This window comes from Cryptomeria japonica, chromosome 1, assembly GCF_030272615.1.
Source record: "Cryptomeria japonica chromosome 1, Sugi_1.0, whole genome shotgun sequence".
Taxonomy (NCBI): Eukaryota; Viridiplantae; Streptophyta; class Pinopsida; order Cupressales; family Cupressaceae; genus Cryptomeria; species Cryptomeria japonica.
In genome coordinates, this window is record NC_081405.1 from 504,383,612 (window position 1) to 504,401,854 (window position 18,243).

General features: G+C 35.2%; 1 protein-coding gene across 1 annotated transcript; it reads left to right on the plus strand.

Moving 5' to 3' along the window:
* The first annotated feature begins 17,034 nt into the window (after positions 1-17,034).
* On the plus strand, positions 17,035-17,967 carry LOC131857922 (wall-associated receptor kinase 17-like). Its single transcript, XM_059210712.1, has one exon. It carries the CDS (start codon positions 17,035-17,037, stop codon positions 17,965-17,967), a length of 933 nt encoding a protein of 310 aa, XP_059066695.1.
* Positions 17,968-18,243: the final 276 nt, after the last annotated feature.

The following is an 18,243-nucleotide window of genomic DNA, read 5'->3' on the forward strand; positions in this document are numbered from 1 at the left end:
CTCTCTGTACTAATCCTCCTACGTATTCTAACTGCATCGGGGATGGCTGCTGCGAAACTTCCGTGCCTTCAAATTATACAGATTATGTTATTGATGTATTCGATTTCTTTTTGTTGCATGATAAGAACAAGACATCATGTAATTACGCTGGTATACTTGATGAAAATAGTTGGGATTTGATTTCTAAATCAGATGCCCTTAACATAAATTTTGCCTACATAAGTCTGAATTGGAGTATTGCAAATGATACCTGCGCTTCGGCTAGAGGAAAGGGTTCATACCAGTGTGCTCCAGACGCAGAGTGCAATGATATAGGATGGGTTATCAATGCAATTGTAAACCTGGTTTCTATGGAGACGGGTATCTCAATGGCAGCCCATGCACAGGTAATGTATTTGTGTTGTGCACTTCTTAACTTCAAGATTAGATAAACCGTTGAATGTTTTTCGTATTGAGTTTTTTGATTTTGTTTCCGACCCTGCAGATATTAATGAATGTTTAGATCCTGCTTTGAATGACTGTTACCCTTGGTTAGAGGGAGGTAGATGTGAAAATACAGAAGGGTCGTACAAGTGCTTTTGTGCCATAGGCGACGGAGATGGCACCAAGGACGGCACACGTTGTTCTATGGGAAAGCTTCAGACTTTACCCGTTGTCATAGGCATAACTTTGAAGCAACTGCTCTACGTTAAATAAATTGTATGCACTGTTGACTCTAACGTTAAAAATATTAAAAACTTGTTCTATATTTTGAAGTGCAGGAGTATGTGTGACTCTAGTGGCCGTGCTTATAGGCGGCAGTGTGGTGTTGATTTGGAGGCGCAGAAGGGCGAGGATTGTCAAGCAGAACAACTTTCTTCGAAATGGAGGGACTTATTTGCAAGAACTTTTCATCGCAGGCAGCTCGGGTGAAGATCTTTTACTTGGACGAGGTTGAGAAAGCAACGGAAAGGTTTTCTCCAAGTTTAATCTTGGGATCCGGTGGCTACGGGCACGGTATATAAAGGCACTCTTTCTGATGGGATTCTTGTTGCTATCAAGAAGGCCAAATCGAAAGAAGTTGATTCCAAAGAAATCAATGATTTTATCAATGAAATTGTTATTCTAAATCAGATACATCACAGAAACGTGGTGAAGTTACTGGGTTGTTGCTTGGAGACAACAGCCCCCTTGTTAGTTTATGAATATATTTCTAATGGTACTCTCTTTGATCATCTACACGGTAGCAAATCTGAGCAGCATTTTCACTGGGAAAACCGCTTGCGCATCGCTACACAAACTGCAGAAGCGCTGTCATATTTACACTCTGCTGCATCAATACCCATTGTGCACAGAGATGTGAAATCTTCCAACATTCTATTGGATGATGTGTATACCCCCAAAGTTGCAGACTTTGCATTGTCTCGGCTGATACCAATGGACCACACTCACATCACCACACTAGTCCAAGGCACGTTTGGTTATTTGGACCCTGAATACTTTCAAACAGTTCAGCTTACAGAGAAGAGTGATGTCTCTAGCTTTGGAGTTGTGCTGGTGGAGCTTTTGACAGCGCTGAAGCCTGTTTCTTTTGAAAGAAATCGTCACTTAGCAACTTATTTCCTCGATATGATGAAAAAGAACAATCTTACTTAAATTTTAGATTCTCGCCTCACCAGAGAGGAGGCGGGGAATATGGAATCAATGGAGAAAGTAGCATCTTTAGCGAAAGATTGTCTGAGCGTGGAGGGCGAGAAGAGGCCGACAATGAAGGAGGTGGTTCAGGAGCTGCTTTGGATCAAAGGAGGGGCAAGACCACACAAGTCCGATCCAATACAAAATGAAGAAGAATTTGCCTCTCTTCTATTGGATAGAGAAGTGAACGAGGAGCATACAATTGAAATGGCAGACCTATACCCGCACAGTGAGCCTCTGCCATTTGACGTTCAAAGCGTTCGAGATAACTTCAATTGCGGGCAGGTGAATATTTTCTCTCTTTGAAACAAAACCTTATGGTCAATTTGGCCGATAGGCCATTGTATGTTAACTTCCTTGGTATACGTAGCACAATTTGGTTTGATAAAAATCTGTATTTTTGTAATTCAAGCAGACAAATATTATGAACTATAAAAAATTCCTTCCAAACTACTTGCTATGCATCAACACCATTGTTGCATAGTTTTTTATTAAAAAAAAAAATTGTATATCCAATCCATATTGGAAACATAACGAATTATCTCTCTATAGTCAATTGTATTCAAAATTCTACATTATAATTAGTTCCTGCCTCGCATGGAACTATTGGCGAGGGTTTGGATTAAACAGTTATTAAGCATATCTTTGAAAGGCCAATAGCATGTCTTGAATTCTGCTCTATTAAGGTTATGTGAAGTCTAATTCAATGTTTGCCAAAGATATGTGATCGGGCTTTAACGATTGCTTGTGAAATGGGAACGTTGGTAGGCTGTTGTTGGCAGATGCGGAAGTATCTCAAACCCCACCGCAAGAGAACGCACCAAAAACAATGCTCTGTCAATGTGTTGCAGAGCATTTATTCAACAATCCAAATGTGGCGAATGTTGTGGACATAGGGAGTTACGTGCTCTGGATTCTCTTACACATTTTTTTAATTTTGTGTTCTCCATCAAGAAGGGGCTTTTTTAATGGAAAAGAAATTGGTGGAGTGCGGTGGGGTCCAGATCGAAATGCCACGCATTGAAAGTGTTATATTAATGTCCATATCAATACTACAAGGGGGAAAAACATTGAACGCTAGTGTTTGGATCCAGGTATGTTTTCAAACTTCTATTGTTAATGACCTATACTAGATTTTTATTTTAATACATTTGTTGCAGAGTTAATGGCATTCAATGACAAATTGTCTTGTTTTTCTTCTTTCATGTCATCAAAAGCTTTTTGGGCAGCCATAAAACTACCACACTTGACATACATGTTGATAAGCTTGTCTTGAATGTCATTTCCATATGCGCTTTGAGTGATGAGAGAGTGGATTCATTTTCCTTGTGAAAGAGTTTTCTTAGCAATGCAAATCTGTAATAGTTGAAGATAAGTGTTACTCTTCATGGACTCTATGCTTTGTAAGAAGAATGTGTAGCACACCCTTGAACTCACCCAGTGCACATAATGCTCTCAGATTGAGAAGGGCAATGGATGGTATTGGCATTGTGTCATGAAAAATGGAAAATTGCATCATTGGTCAATCAGTTTCTACCATAATTACAGGTTTTAAATTTTCCATGTATTTCATATAAAATTCATAGATTTCAAAGTTCAAAATATCATGCAATCCGATATGATTGTGTAACGTTTCTCCTTCTGATCATAGGATTTTCCTCAAAACCCTTCTTTAGGAAAATTAGAAAATTAAATTTAACTGTAATCTGAATCAAAATTAAACACAAAGACTCTTCTCATCCTCTCAAGTGATACTGTGGCCATTTGTCTACTCTGCGGATGACAGTGAAATGGCAGTTTATCTTGAGGAGCATTTCACTAGCTTTCCAGTACTGAATTCTGGATGGAGTAATGGCGTTGAAAAAAAGATCATACAATGCAATTGATATGCTAATCAAATAGGTGAAATAATTTAACTGGATAGTAATTTGGTGCAGGAGCACCTAGGCACAAGAGCACTACCAAGAGGTACATTTGCAATAAAGGAAGATTGGAAGACAATAAAGTCATTTTTGATATTGTTATAATTTTACTAAGGTCATTGAACCAACATATGTAAGGTTGTCAAGCCAATTTGCAAAAGTTGTCCACTAGAGGCCTAGATTGGTCAAAAGGTCAAAATCATATTAAAGGCCACGAGAAGGCTAAAAAGTATGTAAAAGGAATTAAATAGGTCATTTGGACATGTATTGAATTTTTTTATAAAGCCACAAAGTCATTTGTGCAAAAGTGTAAAACTTGTCAACTTGACAACAAAATGTTGTCAAGTAAAGTTGCAAAAGGGGTTAAAAGTTGGTTATGAGAGGTAGTTGTAAGGTCAAAAATTACCAAGAGTATATAAAAATATATTTTATGGTCGTTCCAAAGAGGAAAAAAAAGAAGGGAAAAAAGGAGAACATTTTGGTGCATTCTACTATTGTTATTTTGATTGGCTTTCCAGTTTTTGTGTTGGTTCCAAGCCTTGTATGACCATGTATGGCCTGGAAACCTTTGTATATGTATAATGGATAGTTATATATGTTAATTACCTTTCTTTTCCTTTTTTTTTGGAGTTATTATGTTTAGAAATGAAGAAGATATGCTAGTTTTGGTGAAAGTTGTTAATTATAGATTTGATACTTCCTGAGAACAGTCACATTGCAACGTATGGTATGAACTCATATGAGATTATTAAGACCTCTAAATAGACTTATTGGAAAGATATGTGAATCTTCTTTCGTTTCCTTTTGGTTGGAGGCATTTTTGTTTTTATTTGTGGAAGTTATGAAGATTTTGGTGAAAACTGGTTTTAAACTGTCTTAAATGGAGTTGCTGGAAAAGCTTTGTACTTATCTTGTGATTTCACCATTGGAAAAATTAATGAGTTGAATATTATGAAAGTAGACTCAGAGGGCTTTCATTTTAGTATGGTATTGTTTTAGTTTGGTTAAGTATTTGTTGTGAAATATGATGCCCTAGTAGGCAGCAAGCATACATTTTCCAGATTTATGACAGTCAAAAATTGGTCTCAGTGCAGAGATGATAAATTTTTATTGCACCGTTGGATCTTTATGAATTTTGGATATGTTGTTTATAATACAGTTATTCAGGGTCTAACCGAAGGGATTGAGATTTTTAGGTCTTGTTAAAAATGTATAGACCTCTGTGTATAGGTCTATCCAAAGGGGCAGCAAGTTGGCAAGTTTGATACCTAGATTAAGTTTATGTTTTCTTGATTGATTGATTGTTGAAGAATGATGAAATATGCCTCTAATGAATTGTTATCATGATTAAATTATGAATGGATCAACATGATCCTAGAGTTATGAGTGGTTTTTCATGATGCTCTACATCAAATTGGTATCAAAGCTCAGCAAAAGGTCTAGGCTGAGCAAGTGATTGGTATTTTGGTTTGCTAATGGTTGTGGTTGCAGATGTATATCCACTAGCTGTAAGTAGGCAGACATGAAGGTCTGTCATGGGGCCATAGGAGATGGTCCAAGGGGCATGAGAAGAAGGTCCAGTGGGTTGCCAAAAGACCTGGGGAGAGAGGCAAAGTAGTTGGTGAGTTTGGTGCAGCATTGAGGGTGGACTTATGTTTGGAGCAACATTTTGAGGAGCATCCATTATGATCTCCATTGATGGGAGGTTTGATTGAAGTAGAAGACAAAAAAAAAGCAGCAAAGACATCAAGAGAATCCAAAGAGACAAACAGAAACAAAGAGGCAATGTTGAAATAAAAAAAATGATGAACATTTTTGGGTCTAATTTTTCTTGCAGGTCTTATCCCTCATTTCCAAGAGACTTGGAAACTTTTGGAGGCTGGTAGTATGGTGCAAGAGCACCTAGGCACAAGAGCACTACCAAGAGGTACATTTGCAATAAAGGAATATTGGAAGACAATCAAGTCATTTTTTATATTGTTATAATGTTACTAAGGTCATTGAACCAACATATGTAAGGCTATCAAGCCAATTTGCAAAAGTTGTCCACTAGAGGCCTAGATTGGTCAAAAGGTCAAAATCATATTAAAGGCCATGAGAAGGCTAAAAATTATGTAAAAGGAATTAAATAGTTCATTTGGACATGTATTGAATTTTTTTATAAAGCCACAAAGTCATTTGTGCAAAAGTGTAAAAGTTGTCAACTTGACAACAAAATGTTGTCAACCAAAGTTGCAAAAGGGGTTAAAAGTTGGTTATGAGAGGTAGTTGTAAGGTCAAAAATTACCAAGAGTATATAAAAAGATATTTTATGGTTTTTCCAAAGAGGGAAAAAAAGAAAGGGAAGAAAGGAGAACATTTTGGATACATTTTGGTGCATTCTACTATTGTTATTTTGATTGGCTTTCCGGTTTTTGTGTTGGTTCCAGGACTTGTACGACCATGTATGGATTGGAAACCTTTGTATATGTATAATGGATAGTTAGATATGTTAATTAAATTTCTTTTCCTTTTTTTTTGGAGTTGTTATGTTTAGAAATGAAGAAGATATGGAAGTTTTGGTGAAAGTTGTTAATTACAGATTTGATACTTCCTGAGAACAGTCACATTGCAACGTATGGTATGAACTCATATGAGATTATTAAGACCTCTAAATAGAATTATTGGAAAGATACATGAATCCCCTTTCTTTTCCCTTTGGTTGGAGGAATTTTTGTTTTTATTTGTGGAAGTTATGAAGATTTTGGTGAAAACTGGTTTTAAACTGTCTTAAATGGAGTTGCTGGAAAGGGTTTGTACTTATCTTGTGATTTCACCATTGGAAAAATTAATGACTTGAATATTATGAAAGTAGACTCAGAGGGATTTCATTTGAGTATGGTATTTTTTGGTTAAGTAATTGTTGTGAAATATGATGCCCTAGCAGGCAGCAAACATACATTTTCCAGATTTATGATAGTCAAAATTGATCTCGGTGTAGAGATGATAATGTTTTATTTCACCATTGGATCTTTATGAATTTTGGTTATGTTGTTTAAAATGCAGTTATTCAGGGTTTGACCGAAGGGATTGAGATGTTTAGTTCTTGTTAAAAATGTATAGACCTTTGTGTATAGGTCTATCCAAAGGGGCAGCAAGTTGGCAAGTTTGATACCTAGATTAAGTTTATGTTTTCTTGATTGATTGATTGTTGAAGAATGATGAAATATGCCTCTAATGAATTGTTATCATGATTAAAATATGGATGTATCAACATGATCCTAGAGTTGTGAGTGGTTTTTCATGATGCTCTGCATCACAATTACATACCCATGTCAAAATAAAACCCATCACAACATTGTGAAGCTGGAGCATGTTTATCAAGATTAGAATTTTTGTAGTGTTCTATCATTTTAAGTGGGTGTATCAACATTATAAGCATGCAAACAAGGTCAACAAAGCACAAGACATTAATTCTCTTCCATATTAACAAATTCTTCAGAGCAGGGTTAAGGACACTCTTGAGATGGTTTACATCATCAGATACAACTTAACTGCTCTCCTTCATTTTTTCTTCTCCTTGTTGGGTTTGAAATATTTTTTTCTTTCAAGCTTCGACATGACCAAAGAATAGAAAAAAGCCCATGTAAACTCATTCCACTGTTGTGTTGTCCTTTGAGATTGTGCAGGCATTGGACAAGTTCGATACATGAATGCTCAAACAGGACTGTGTCAATAACTATTTAGAGTTTTGCACATGTACGCTCACTCAAGAATGCAAAATAAAATCAAATGTTTTCACTTTTATCTACTAAAATTCCAGGTTCTTATGAGAAAATTTATTTTACAATTGATGAGTTTACAACTTGGGGTTTTCCAAATATAAAAAATTTCTTAATAGATATCATCACAGATCTTTCACAAGCTAGACATCTCACATAACTAAGGCATCATCTCGAAGATGAGAACATGTACAACTTTTCATAAGACCTTTACTTCAACTAGAAATTTGAAGAGCATTTTTGTTATGAAAAAGGAACATGATAGTAGACATTGCTAGTTTATAGATGTTTGAAAATTAGACATGCTCAGAAGTGTGTATGCATGTACATCCTCTGAGCATCCACTATTGTCATTTAACACACCACGACTACCTTTGCACTATTGGGAAGGAACTACATTGCCCTGCAACCCTTGTCTTATATAATCTATAATTTAAATATAATATAATATAATTTTTTATTAATGGGGTCGGTGGTGTTAAGGCTCTAGAAGAGAGAAAATGTAGAATGGAAGAAACTACAAGAGGAGTGCCACAAACTGAACTTTGATATGCCTCTCGCGACAAGTTGGGCTACTCCAAGGTTGGGTGCATCATTAGGAACTAGAAGGGGGGGATTATTTGTCGCATGTCTAAACCTTTTCCTTTTGACACAAACAACAAAGTCTAAACCCACACTTTAATTTGAGGATTGAAACAATACTTAAGCCTTAAAAAATTTCTAATTTGATATAGAACAAGACTTGGTGTTAATAATCAACACAATTTCAAAGATGATTTAAATCACTCATACTAAGTTTTGAGTTTTAGGCTTGAAAGTATTAAAAACTCAGAGTTGATTGAAATTCTCTAGACTTAATATGTTGCTTAGTGTATGTGGTTTAAGACTGGCCTAGTTAGAAAGGTGGCGAACCAAAACTAGTGGCTTTAGGCCCTTCTTGAGATGGTGCTAGATCTAATTGGAAGATTTGATCTTATGTGGTTGGCCAATAGGGGGAAATGGATAATCTCCATACAAAACACATGCCATACCCAGAACACACATCAAACATACATAACAAGGGGCATGCCATGCATAGACAATGGGGCCCACACCCACTAGCTGCGATCATTGGGTTTAATGGATGCCATTAATAGAAGATTTAAAAAAAAACTATTCTCACTTGTTGCTACCCAAGCCTTTTCAATAATTTTTTATTTTTAAATCCTTTTGGTCCATTCTTTTATTTTAGCTATATGTAATGATTTTTTTTATATTATTTTTTTTTAGTTTTCTTTTAATTTATCTTATATAATATTAAATATAGTTGAGATATTCTTCTTGAGACACTTATTCCACTTCTATATGATATGTTAATTTTATCTAACTTTAGAATTATTTACATTTTATTTTATTTTATTTACATGATTTATTTATTAAATCTATACATGAGACTTATTTTAAATTTATTTTATTTACTTAATTCTTATTTTATTTTTTATAAAAAAGTTATGAGTTATATTTTTATTTACTTAAGAGTTATTTTATTTTATTTACTTAAGAATTATTATATAATTTTAATTTTTTAAATATATATTGATTATTTCATTTTTTTACTGTTGATTAAGATAAATAGGTTTTACAGGGACCCGAAACCCAAATCCAACAACACAAAATAAAAATAGTACCCAACTAGAGTCTAAACAACAACAAAATGACTACAAAAAAAGGGAATACACCCCAAATCTCATAACAAAAAACAACGAGATCTTAGAAAAACAACAACTAGCAAAATAAAAAAGCTAGCCAAGAGCTTTCATGAGCTCTGTATTTTTCTAGATTACATTCTTATTAATATCTTCGAGCTCCTCCATGATGAATCTCGAGCTACTCCTCTCCTGGTTCTTGCTTCTAGCCTTGGTAGAGGATCTAGTAGAAATTTGCATATCCACATCCTATGTGTTTATCTCCAAACTCTTCTTACTCGACTTGGTGGCTGAAGGAGGAACACTGCTTAGTGGTTGGGTTCTTTGAATAGAAATTTTCTCATTAACCCTTTTGAGGCCTTCCACACTATTATTCAAAGCCTCTTTGCTTATGTCCACCAGTCCCCTGAGGTTTCCCCTTAATTCCTCCATACTTTTTTCCAGATGAACAATTCTTGACTCATGCTCAGTTTTCATTACCCTAACATATTCCATTAATTTTTGAGTCATCCTCAGGAGCTTGTTGATTTTGTCTGGCATAGGGTTATCTGTGAAGGTATTGATAATATCATTAATGCCCTATTTTAAGAGGGCAATTTCACTGTTCACCTAGCGAAAACACTTCTCTTGGTTGATGGTAGAGTTAGTCAAGAGCACTTCAAAATCCATTTCTTCCTTTTTATATTCTCTAGGGTCCACATTAAGGGGGATATCCAGTTTGATTTCATCATCCCCTTTAGCCTTTGTCTCCATCCCTTTCCCCATTTTCTACTTTTTTGAGCTTTGAAGGCCCAAGTCTTGAAGTTTAGAATGGGGGGTTTTCAACTTTTTAGCTGCATGTCTAGGAAGGTGTTTGCTTTCCTTCTACTATTAGTACCAGGACTAGCTTTCTATGGGGGACCCTCATCCTCCAACGTCTGATAATCTAAGTCATCAGACACATGGAGGTCATTCTAGTCCATGGCCACTTCACCCACATCCTTCTCATCAAACTTGGTATCTGAAACCACATGCACATAATGGATAGCCAAGGATTTAGGTTTTTTCACAATAGGGGAGGTCTTTACCTCATGAACTTTGGCATATTCCATAATAAGTAGGATTAACCCCTCATGCAAAATAGGATTCTCATTGTTTTTGGCATGATTTAAAAGACTATGCTCAAGCAAAGAAAGTAAATAAAAAGGAAGACAAATTTTCATATCATGCCTAAAATTATTTAAAATGATGAAATGATAGGAAAAAAAGCTAGCATAGTGGTCATATAGAGTGATGTACCTCATTATAATCTTTGCAATGTCTGCCCAAAGCTTCATGAGATCTTTCCTATTGTAGCCCCCATTAGGCATTTTCCTCACTCTGTTTCTTTCACTCTGATTGTCGTAGAAGATTGACAGAGCTTCCTCTCTTTGTAGTACCTTTTTCCTTCCATATTTAAACCTGTAATCTCTGATATGAAAGGATCATCAATCCTAAATTTGGCACCATACACACATAGAATGCCTTTATGCTAGCCCTTCACAAATTCTTCTGTCAACTTGGGACTTCACAAAATTTATCATGGCTATAATTATATCTCTAGAACATAACTAATATCAATTATCACATGTTTAAAATATGTGTTTTATATTACAAAACCTCCAAAGTAGTTTTTGAATATATTCATTTATTCATCCTTGGTCATGTTGCTTTCTAAGTAAAACATTACAAAAAAAACAATAAAAAGTAAAAGGAAAGATAATTAAAATTGAAGAATAAATTAATTTTCTAAATTGCAAACATAAATAAGAGTATATTGGAGCGATTAAGATGAAGGTAGTAATGTTCATACTAATCAAGAGGAGGTTAATGGTTTGTTTCAAAAAAATACGAGAACCTTGTCAAAGAAGATCCTCAATGGGAAAATAAACCAATTTTGGAAGATATTGTCAAAGATCATATTCTCAAGAACATCAATATTGATTATAGTTATTTTTTAGACCAAGATATTTTTATGGAATATTTAGAACATGTTTTTATCAATGGGGCTCATAATAAAAATATCAACAATGTTATACTTTTGGTGGAATTTTATCAAACTATGTAGAATCATACTAAAGATGTCTACTTTTATTATATACGATGAGGTTCACTGAGAACCATTTTAATAAAGGCCTTCTTTGTTGAACACACCAAATAACTAGGAGGGGGGGTTGAATTAGTCCAGACCTCAAAGTACTGTACTTTTGATCTTTTAAACTTCAAACCACAATTAACTTATAGTGCAATTATAAAACATGAAAGTACAAAGTGCAACAAACACATGTACACTAGATTTACATGAAAAACCCTAAATAGGGAACAACCACAATGAGAATCACACTCACAATATGAATAACTGATTATAATATTTTAGGCTCAAGGAGAAGAAACTCACTACTGCACTTAATTGGACTTGTAAGACTAAGGCACACAACCTTACGGTAAGATACAAGGGACTTGCATTACTGAGACTCATTGTCTCAAAGCAAGATACAAATGACTGCACAAGCTACCAAAAGGAACACATAATCTTTCAACAAGTACAAGGAATAGATGAATTGAAATTAAGAAGATCTCTTGATCATGAAATTATCTTTGATCTATTGTGTCAATCGACCAATTTCATGGTAAACACATTTGACATCAACTATTGTCTCAAAACACTATCACACTAAAGATGTCATCATCAATGCTCTTCACAAATCGACTTTTGCACTTTTGTTACATCAAATATTCTTGCACATCATTCACATCGATTGGTTCACATTCCATACCTCAAATCATACAACTGCAAGTCTATATATACAAGATTATTCATTAAAAAGCCTCAACTAGATCTGCCACATATAGAATATACAATATTACATAAATTAGGCCATGCGAACCAATAACACATAATGTGGTACACTTCAGGAGATAAGGGGGACCCAAACACATCACAACACATCCTTCTAAAATGATTCCAATGAACCACACATGCTAACACATCCTCCAAAGTTGGCATCAAATGAAACATGCGGATAAACAATAAAGCATGTTAGCTAGTTAGCCCACTAACATCCTCCAATGCAAAATGCACATTGTGGATCAACATACACCACAATGAGACCCATATCAACATCCAAAATCAACCTTCAATGAATATTTAGAGCAAAAGAGCATGATCCAAATAAGATAAACCATCTGGATTGGCCAAAAGCCAACATAATTGAGCATGTAGAACATAGAGCAATAGATCATAAACATTATATTCGGAACTGCAAACCATAATCTTCATAAATTAGAGGAATGCAAAGCCTTCTTCCACTAGAGCATTAAATACTCTTTCCTGCATATAAATATTGTTTCCTACATATTGAAACTTCTACTACACCAACCTTCTGAAAACACCTTATACATACTCAACATCACCACTAGACCACACAACAACATCTGAACACTCATTTATAGACCACCAACAACACACGGTGACATCAATGAAAACACTGGGCATGTTGACATTAATGACAAAACAATTTCACATAAATCAAGTTTGCAACATTATCAAACTCTTTTTGAAGGGGAAAAATGATGACACAATCTGAGGATGGTGGCCTATCACTTTTCTTAAACTTTTTATAAAATTATTGCTAAATCCATTGCCATAAAGATTAAATCCATGGAAAAAGGTATACTTAGGTTAAAATAAATAGGTTGGTGGGAGATTAATCCTTGATAATCCCTTACTTGATTAAGAAACCATTGAATGGGCTCAACAATTAGGACAAAATGCTATGTTGATGAAGCTATATTTTGATAAGGCCTATGATATGATATGGTGGATTTTTATTCTTAAGATGTTATAATGGCTCAGTTTTGGTCCTAAGAACAGTAAAAATGTCCAAATATTATTCAAAGATGTCAATTCTTTGGTTTGTTATCAATAATGAGTTATCTCACACATTTTCCTTACAACATTCAATCAAAAAAGGTTATCTGTTGTCACCTTTTCTCTATATTCTTGTTGTTGATGCTCTTGGGTATCTTTTGCAAAAGTGTAACCAAATAAATCTGATAAGGGGAATTTTTATTCCTAGTGATGTTGCATTTAAATTACATTTTATTGATGATAGCATGCTCTTTCTATAAAAATGAAAAGGAGATTGAAAATATGATGGAGGTCCTTGAACTTTATTTCTTTGTTCCTAGTTGAAAGTTAGCTGTGAATAATAAAATTTGATTTCTCATGGTGAAAAACAAATCAAGTTTCTCACTAGATTCTAAAAGATTGGAAGAAAATTAAACATGGGAAAATTTATTGTTACCTGGGTATCCACTTTAGGTTCTAGGTGTTCCACTTTATTGTGTGGAATTGATTTTTAAACAAGCTAAACATGTAAGCTTTGCAATTGGGGAAACAAACTTTTATCTTTAGCTAGAAGGACTCAAGTTGTGAATTAAATATTTCTGCTTCGCAAGTGTATTAATCATCTTGTTGAATGCCTTTAGAGAAAAGTTATGAAGACTTATACACAATCATTTACAATTCCTTATAGTCTAATTGGAATGGTGGTGCTAGTTTTAGATCCATTTCTTGACTCCACTGTACATCCAACCTAAATAGAAAGGTGGCTTGGGGTTCTCAGATCCTAAAACTCAAGGGATTTGTTTGTCAGCTAAATATTGCTACTTACAAAGAGCCATGCAAAAATTTGTTTCATTATTGGATCTAAGGGAAATAACAATTTATTTGTCTCCAAGTTCAAGTTCATTTAAAATCACCACTTCCTCTTCTTTCCATATAGAAGGCTTAGTAGCAAGTTTGTAAATGTCTTAATTGGAAAAGTTATTCCTTGCAATGTAGTCGATAGAATAGTGAAACATCTTGAGGCCATCATCTTGTGTTCCTCTTTTGAGGCATGCTTATTATCTATTTAATAATGTGTTTCACTAGTTTGATGATTTGTAGGATTTACATTCTCTAAATTGGGCTAGTTAGCAAAACATTAAGAATAATTTTTATTTTTTTTATCTTAACAATAAGTTTCAAGAGTTTTTTTCTTTTTGTTAAAGTGTTGGTTACTATGGACCTTGTATGAAGCTCTCTCGACTCCCTTGTAATGTATTTTTATCAAATATTGGTGGTGGTTGTCTAGACTTTAGTTTGCGTGTTTTCCTTTAGAAAATTTCTACCTAAGTTTCCTACCTTCTTTGTCTCTAAACTTAAGATTAAATAAAAAATGAAAATGTAAATTAAAAACAAAAGACATGAAAAAATTGAATGCTCAAGTTTGGAGATCTAAAACCGAGGGTAATTGTCAAATTATGTCTTGGTAAATCTTACATTTCAAGTTGCTCATGGGTGATAGGTTGAGATGTATGATGTTTCAACCAGTTAAATGTTCTAGCACCACATTGGAAGTTTGAAGCACATTTTTGGGGTTGTTTGTGAATTGAAAGTAAATGGAATGTTATGTTTTAAATTTATGTTTATATTTTTTTTTTAATCATATTCTATTATGGGAAGAAGTTATTTTTGACTTTGGTCTTCAGAACAATGTTGTTGTGGATTGTACAAGACATACCATTTTAATTAATATATGAATTAGTAGATGTTTGCCATTTTTTTTTAAGTATAATGTTCATCAAAAAGTTGAGATTCTAAATTTTTACTTTGATATCATTTTCCAAATTGTTTCCTTACATTTTTAGTTGCAAGGGGTCCCCAAAGAGCAAATGAAGATCAATAACCACTTGGATAAGGTTAAATTTCAAATCCTACAGCTCTATGGAAATGATGCTTTGAGCTCCAAACACTTATAATGTATGTTAAACTTCAAAGTTTACAACAATTCCATTGTAATAAGGTTTTGGATTTGTATAGTGACTTTCAGATTTCATTCCTCTTACCTTAACTTGTTATGAATTGTTGGTAGTACTACTATACTTTCTTTATTTTCTTGACAATCTATTGATTGATGAGATCAAATTTTGCACAGTCCATGAATAAAAATGCAAATAAGCTCACACAATTTACCCCCAAAAAATTTGAATTTGCATTCTAACCTATTGATTACCTATTTCTTTGTAACTTTTTTTACATTGACTCAATATTTAAAAGTCCATAAGTCAAAGTCTATGCTGTGCCTAGAGTTCTCGCATGGAGACTAATTTTAGCGTGTATTTAATCGAGAGGAATGGCAGTAAGTTCGACCGTTAAAATATGCATTTTATCTGTCCGGATTGCTCGGGGACTGTAAAACAAGCCTTCAATGGAGACAAAAATACTTTACTAATATGAATTCTTCTCTTTTGACGGTAAAACATAAGCCGAATTCTTCTCTGTTTGCTTGTACCTACTGTCGTGTTCTACTTCACACCGCACAATACTCGTAATTTGGTGAATGAACTTTTCTGAATCCAAAGACCAGTAACCATTGAAAAAAACAGGATTCATATTTGTTACCGTTACTTCGTTCAACGACCAGTAACCATCTAGGATTGGTCTCCTTTGACGTGTAAATATATTCGCCTCTTTGCGTCTACCTGGAAATGTATATCTTTCACATTCATAGGAATTTTCCTCAACAACAGCATAAAAGATGGACATTGGGAACAGTGTTTGCTATGGAGGAATAAGCGATTGTTTTGTCTTACAACTTGGCCAGACCTTCATGTCGATCTTATCAAGGATAAATCTATTTCAGTGGATTGTATTTATATGGTATTTTATTGAAATTTCTATTCTCACAGCAGATGGATGCTTTGACAAGTGTGGAGAGATGGACATTCCTTACCCCTTCTCAATTGCAGGAAATGGAAACAGTTGTGGGCTGCCTGGGTTTGAAATAAACTGCACACACAATCATAGCTTTGGAAGTACCCAGCCTATTCCCTTTCTGTCCATTCCTTCAGGGCAAGTACAAATCTTGAAATTCTCTCACGACCATCTCTACATTAACGCAACCCAATTCCTTGCTTCCACTTTCAATTGTCCAGGCCACCGAAATACCACAAGCATTACCATTTCTAGCGAAGCGCCGTTCCGGCTTTCTACACAGAACAAGTTTGTTGCAATTGGATGTGAAGCGGTGGGCATCTTTGGCATAGTTGAAGACAACAATTTCACTAATTCAGGTGGATGCATGTCTCTCTGTACTAATCCTCATTCTTATTCTAACTGCAAGGGGGATGGCTGCTGCCAAACTTCTGTGCCTTCAAATTATACAAATTATGCTATTGCTGTATCAAATTTCTCCTTGTTGCATGATAAGAACAAGACATCATGTAATTACGCTGGTATACTTGATGGAAATAGTTGGGATTTGATTTCTAAATCAGATACCCTTAACTTTAATCACGCTTACATAAGTCTGAATTGGAGTATTGTAAATGACACCTGTGCGTCAGCTAGAGCAAAGGGTTCATACCAGTGTGCTCCAGAGGCAGAGTGCAATGATATAGGATGGGGTTATCAATGCAATTATAAACCTGGTTTCTATGGAGACGGGTATCTCAATGGTAGCCGATGCACAGGTAATGTGTTTGTGTTGTGCACTTTTCTACTTCAAGATTACGTAAACCGTTGAATGTTTTTCGTATTGAGTTTTTGTATTTTGTTTCCGACCCTGCAGATATTAATGAATGTTTAGATCCTGCTTTGAATGACTGTTACCCTTGGTCAGAGGGAGGGAGATGCGAAAACATAAATGGTTCGTACAAGTGCTCCTGCGCCCAAGGCCACGGAGATGGTTCTATGGGAAAGTTTCAGCCTTTACCCGTTGTCATAGGTATAACTTTGAAGCAACTGCTCTACGTTAAATAAATTGTATATACTGTTTACTCTAACATTAAAAATGTTAAAAACTTCTTCTCTATTTTGAAGTGCAGGAGTATGTGTGACTCTAGTGGCCGTGCTTATAGGCGGCGGTGTGGTGTTGATTTGGAGGCGCAGAATGGCGAGGATTGTCAAGCAGAACAACTTTCTTCGAAATGGAGGGACTTATTTGCAAGAACTTTTCATCGCAGGCAGCTGTTGTGAAGATCTTTTACTTGGACGAGGTTGAGAAAGCAACGGAAAGGTTTTCTCCAAGTTTAATCTTGGGATCGGGTGGCTACGGCACGGTTTATAAGGGCACTCTTTCTGATGGGATTCGTGTTGCTATAAAGAAGGCCAAATCGAAAGAAGTTGATTCCAAAGAAATCAATGATTTTATCAATGAAATTGTTATTCTAAATCAGATACATCACAGAAACGTGGTGAAGTTACTGGGTTGTTGCGTGGAGACAACAGTCCCCTTGTTAGTTTATGAATATATTTCTAATGGTACTCTCTTTGATCATCTACACGGTAGCAAATCTGAGCAGCCTTTTCACTGGGAAAACCGCTTGCGCATCGCTACACAAACTGCAGAAGCGCTGTCATATTTACACTCTGCTGCATCAATACCCATTGTGCACAGAGATGTGAAATCTTCCAACATTCTATTGGATGATGTGTATACCCCCAAAGTTGCAGACTTTGGATTGTCTCGGCTGATACCAATGGACCACACACACATCAGCACACTAGTGCAAGGCACGTTTGGTTATTTGGACCCTGAATACTTTCAAACAGTTCAGCTTACAATGGAGAAAGTAGCATACTTAGCGAAAGATTGTCTGAGCGTGGAGGGGGAGAAGAGGCCGACAATGAAGGAGGTGGTTCAGGAGCTGCTTTGGATCAAAGGAGGGGCAAGACCACACAAGTCCGATCCAATTCAAAATGAAAAAGAATTTGCCTCTCTTCTATTGGATAGAGAAGTGAACGAGGAGCATACAATTGAAAGGGCAGACCTATACCCGCACAGTGAGCCTCTGCCATTTGACGTTCAAAGCGTTCGAGATAACTTCAATTGCGGGCAGATGAATATCTTCTCACTTTGAAACAAAACCTTATGGTCAATTTGGCCGATAGGCCATTGTATGTTAACTTTCTTGGTATACGTAGCACAATTTGATTTGATAAAAATCTATTTTTTTGTAATTCAAGCAGCCAAATATTATGAACTATAAAAATTCCTTCCAAACTACTTGCTATGCATCAACACCATTGTTGCATAGTTTTTTATTTAAAAAAAAATATGGTATATGCAATCCATATTGGAAACATAATGCATTATCTCTCTATAGTCAATTGTATTCTAAATTCTACATTATTAT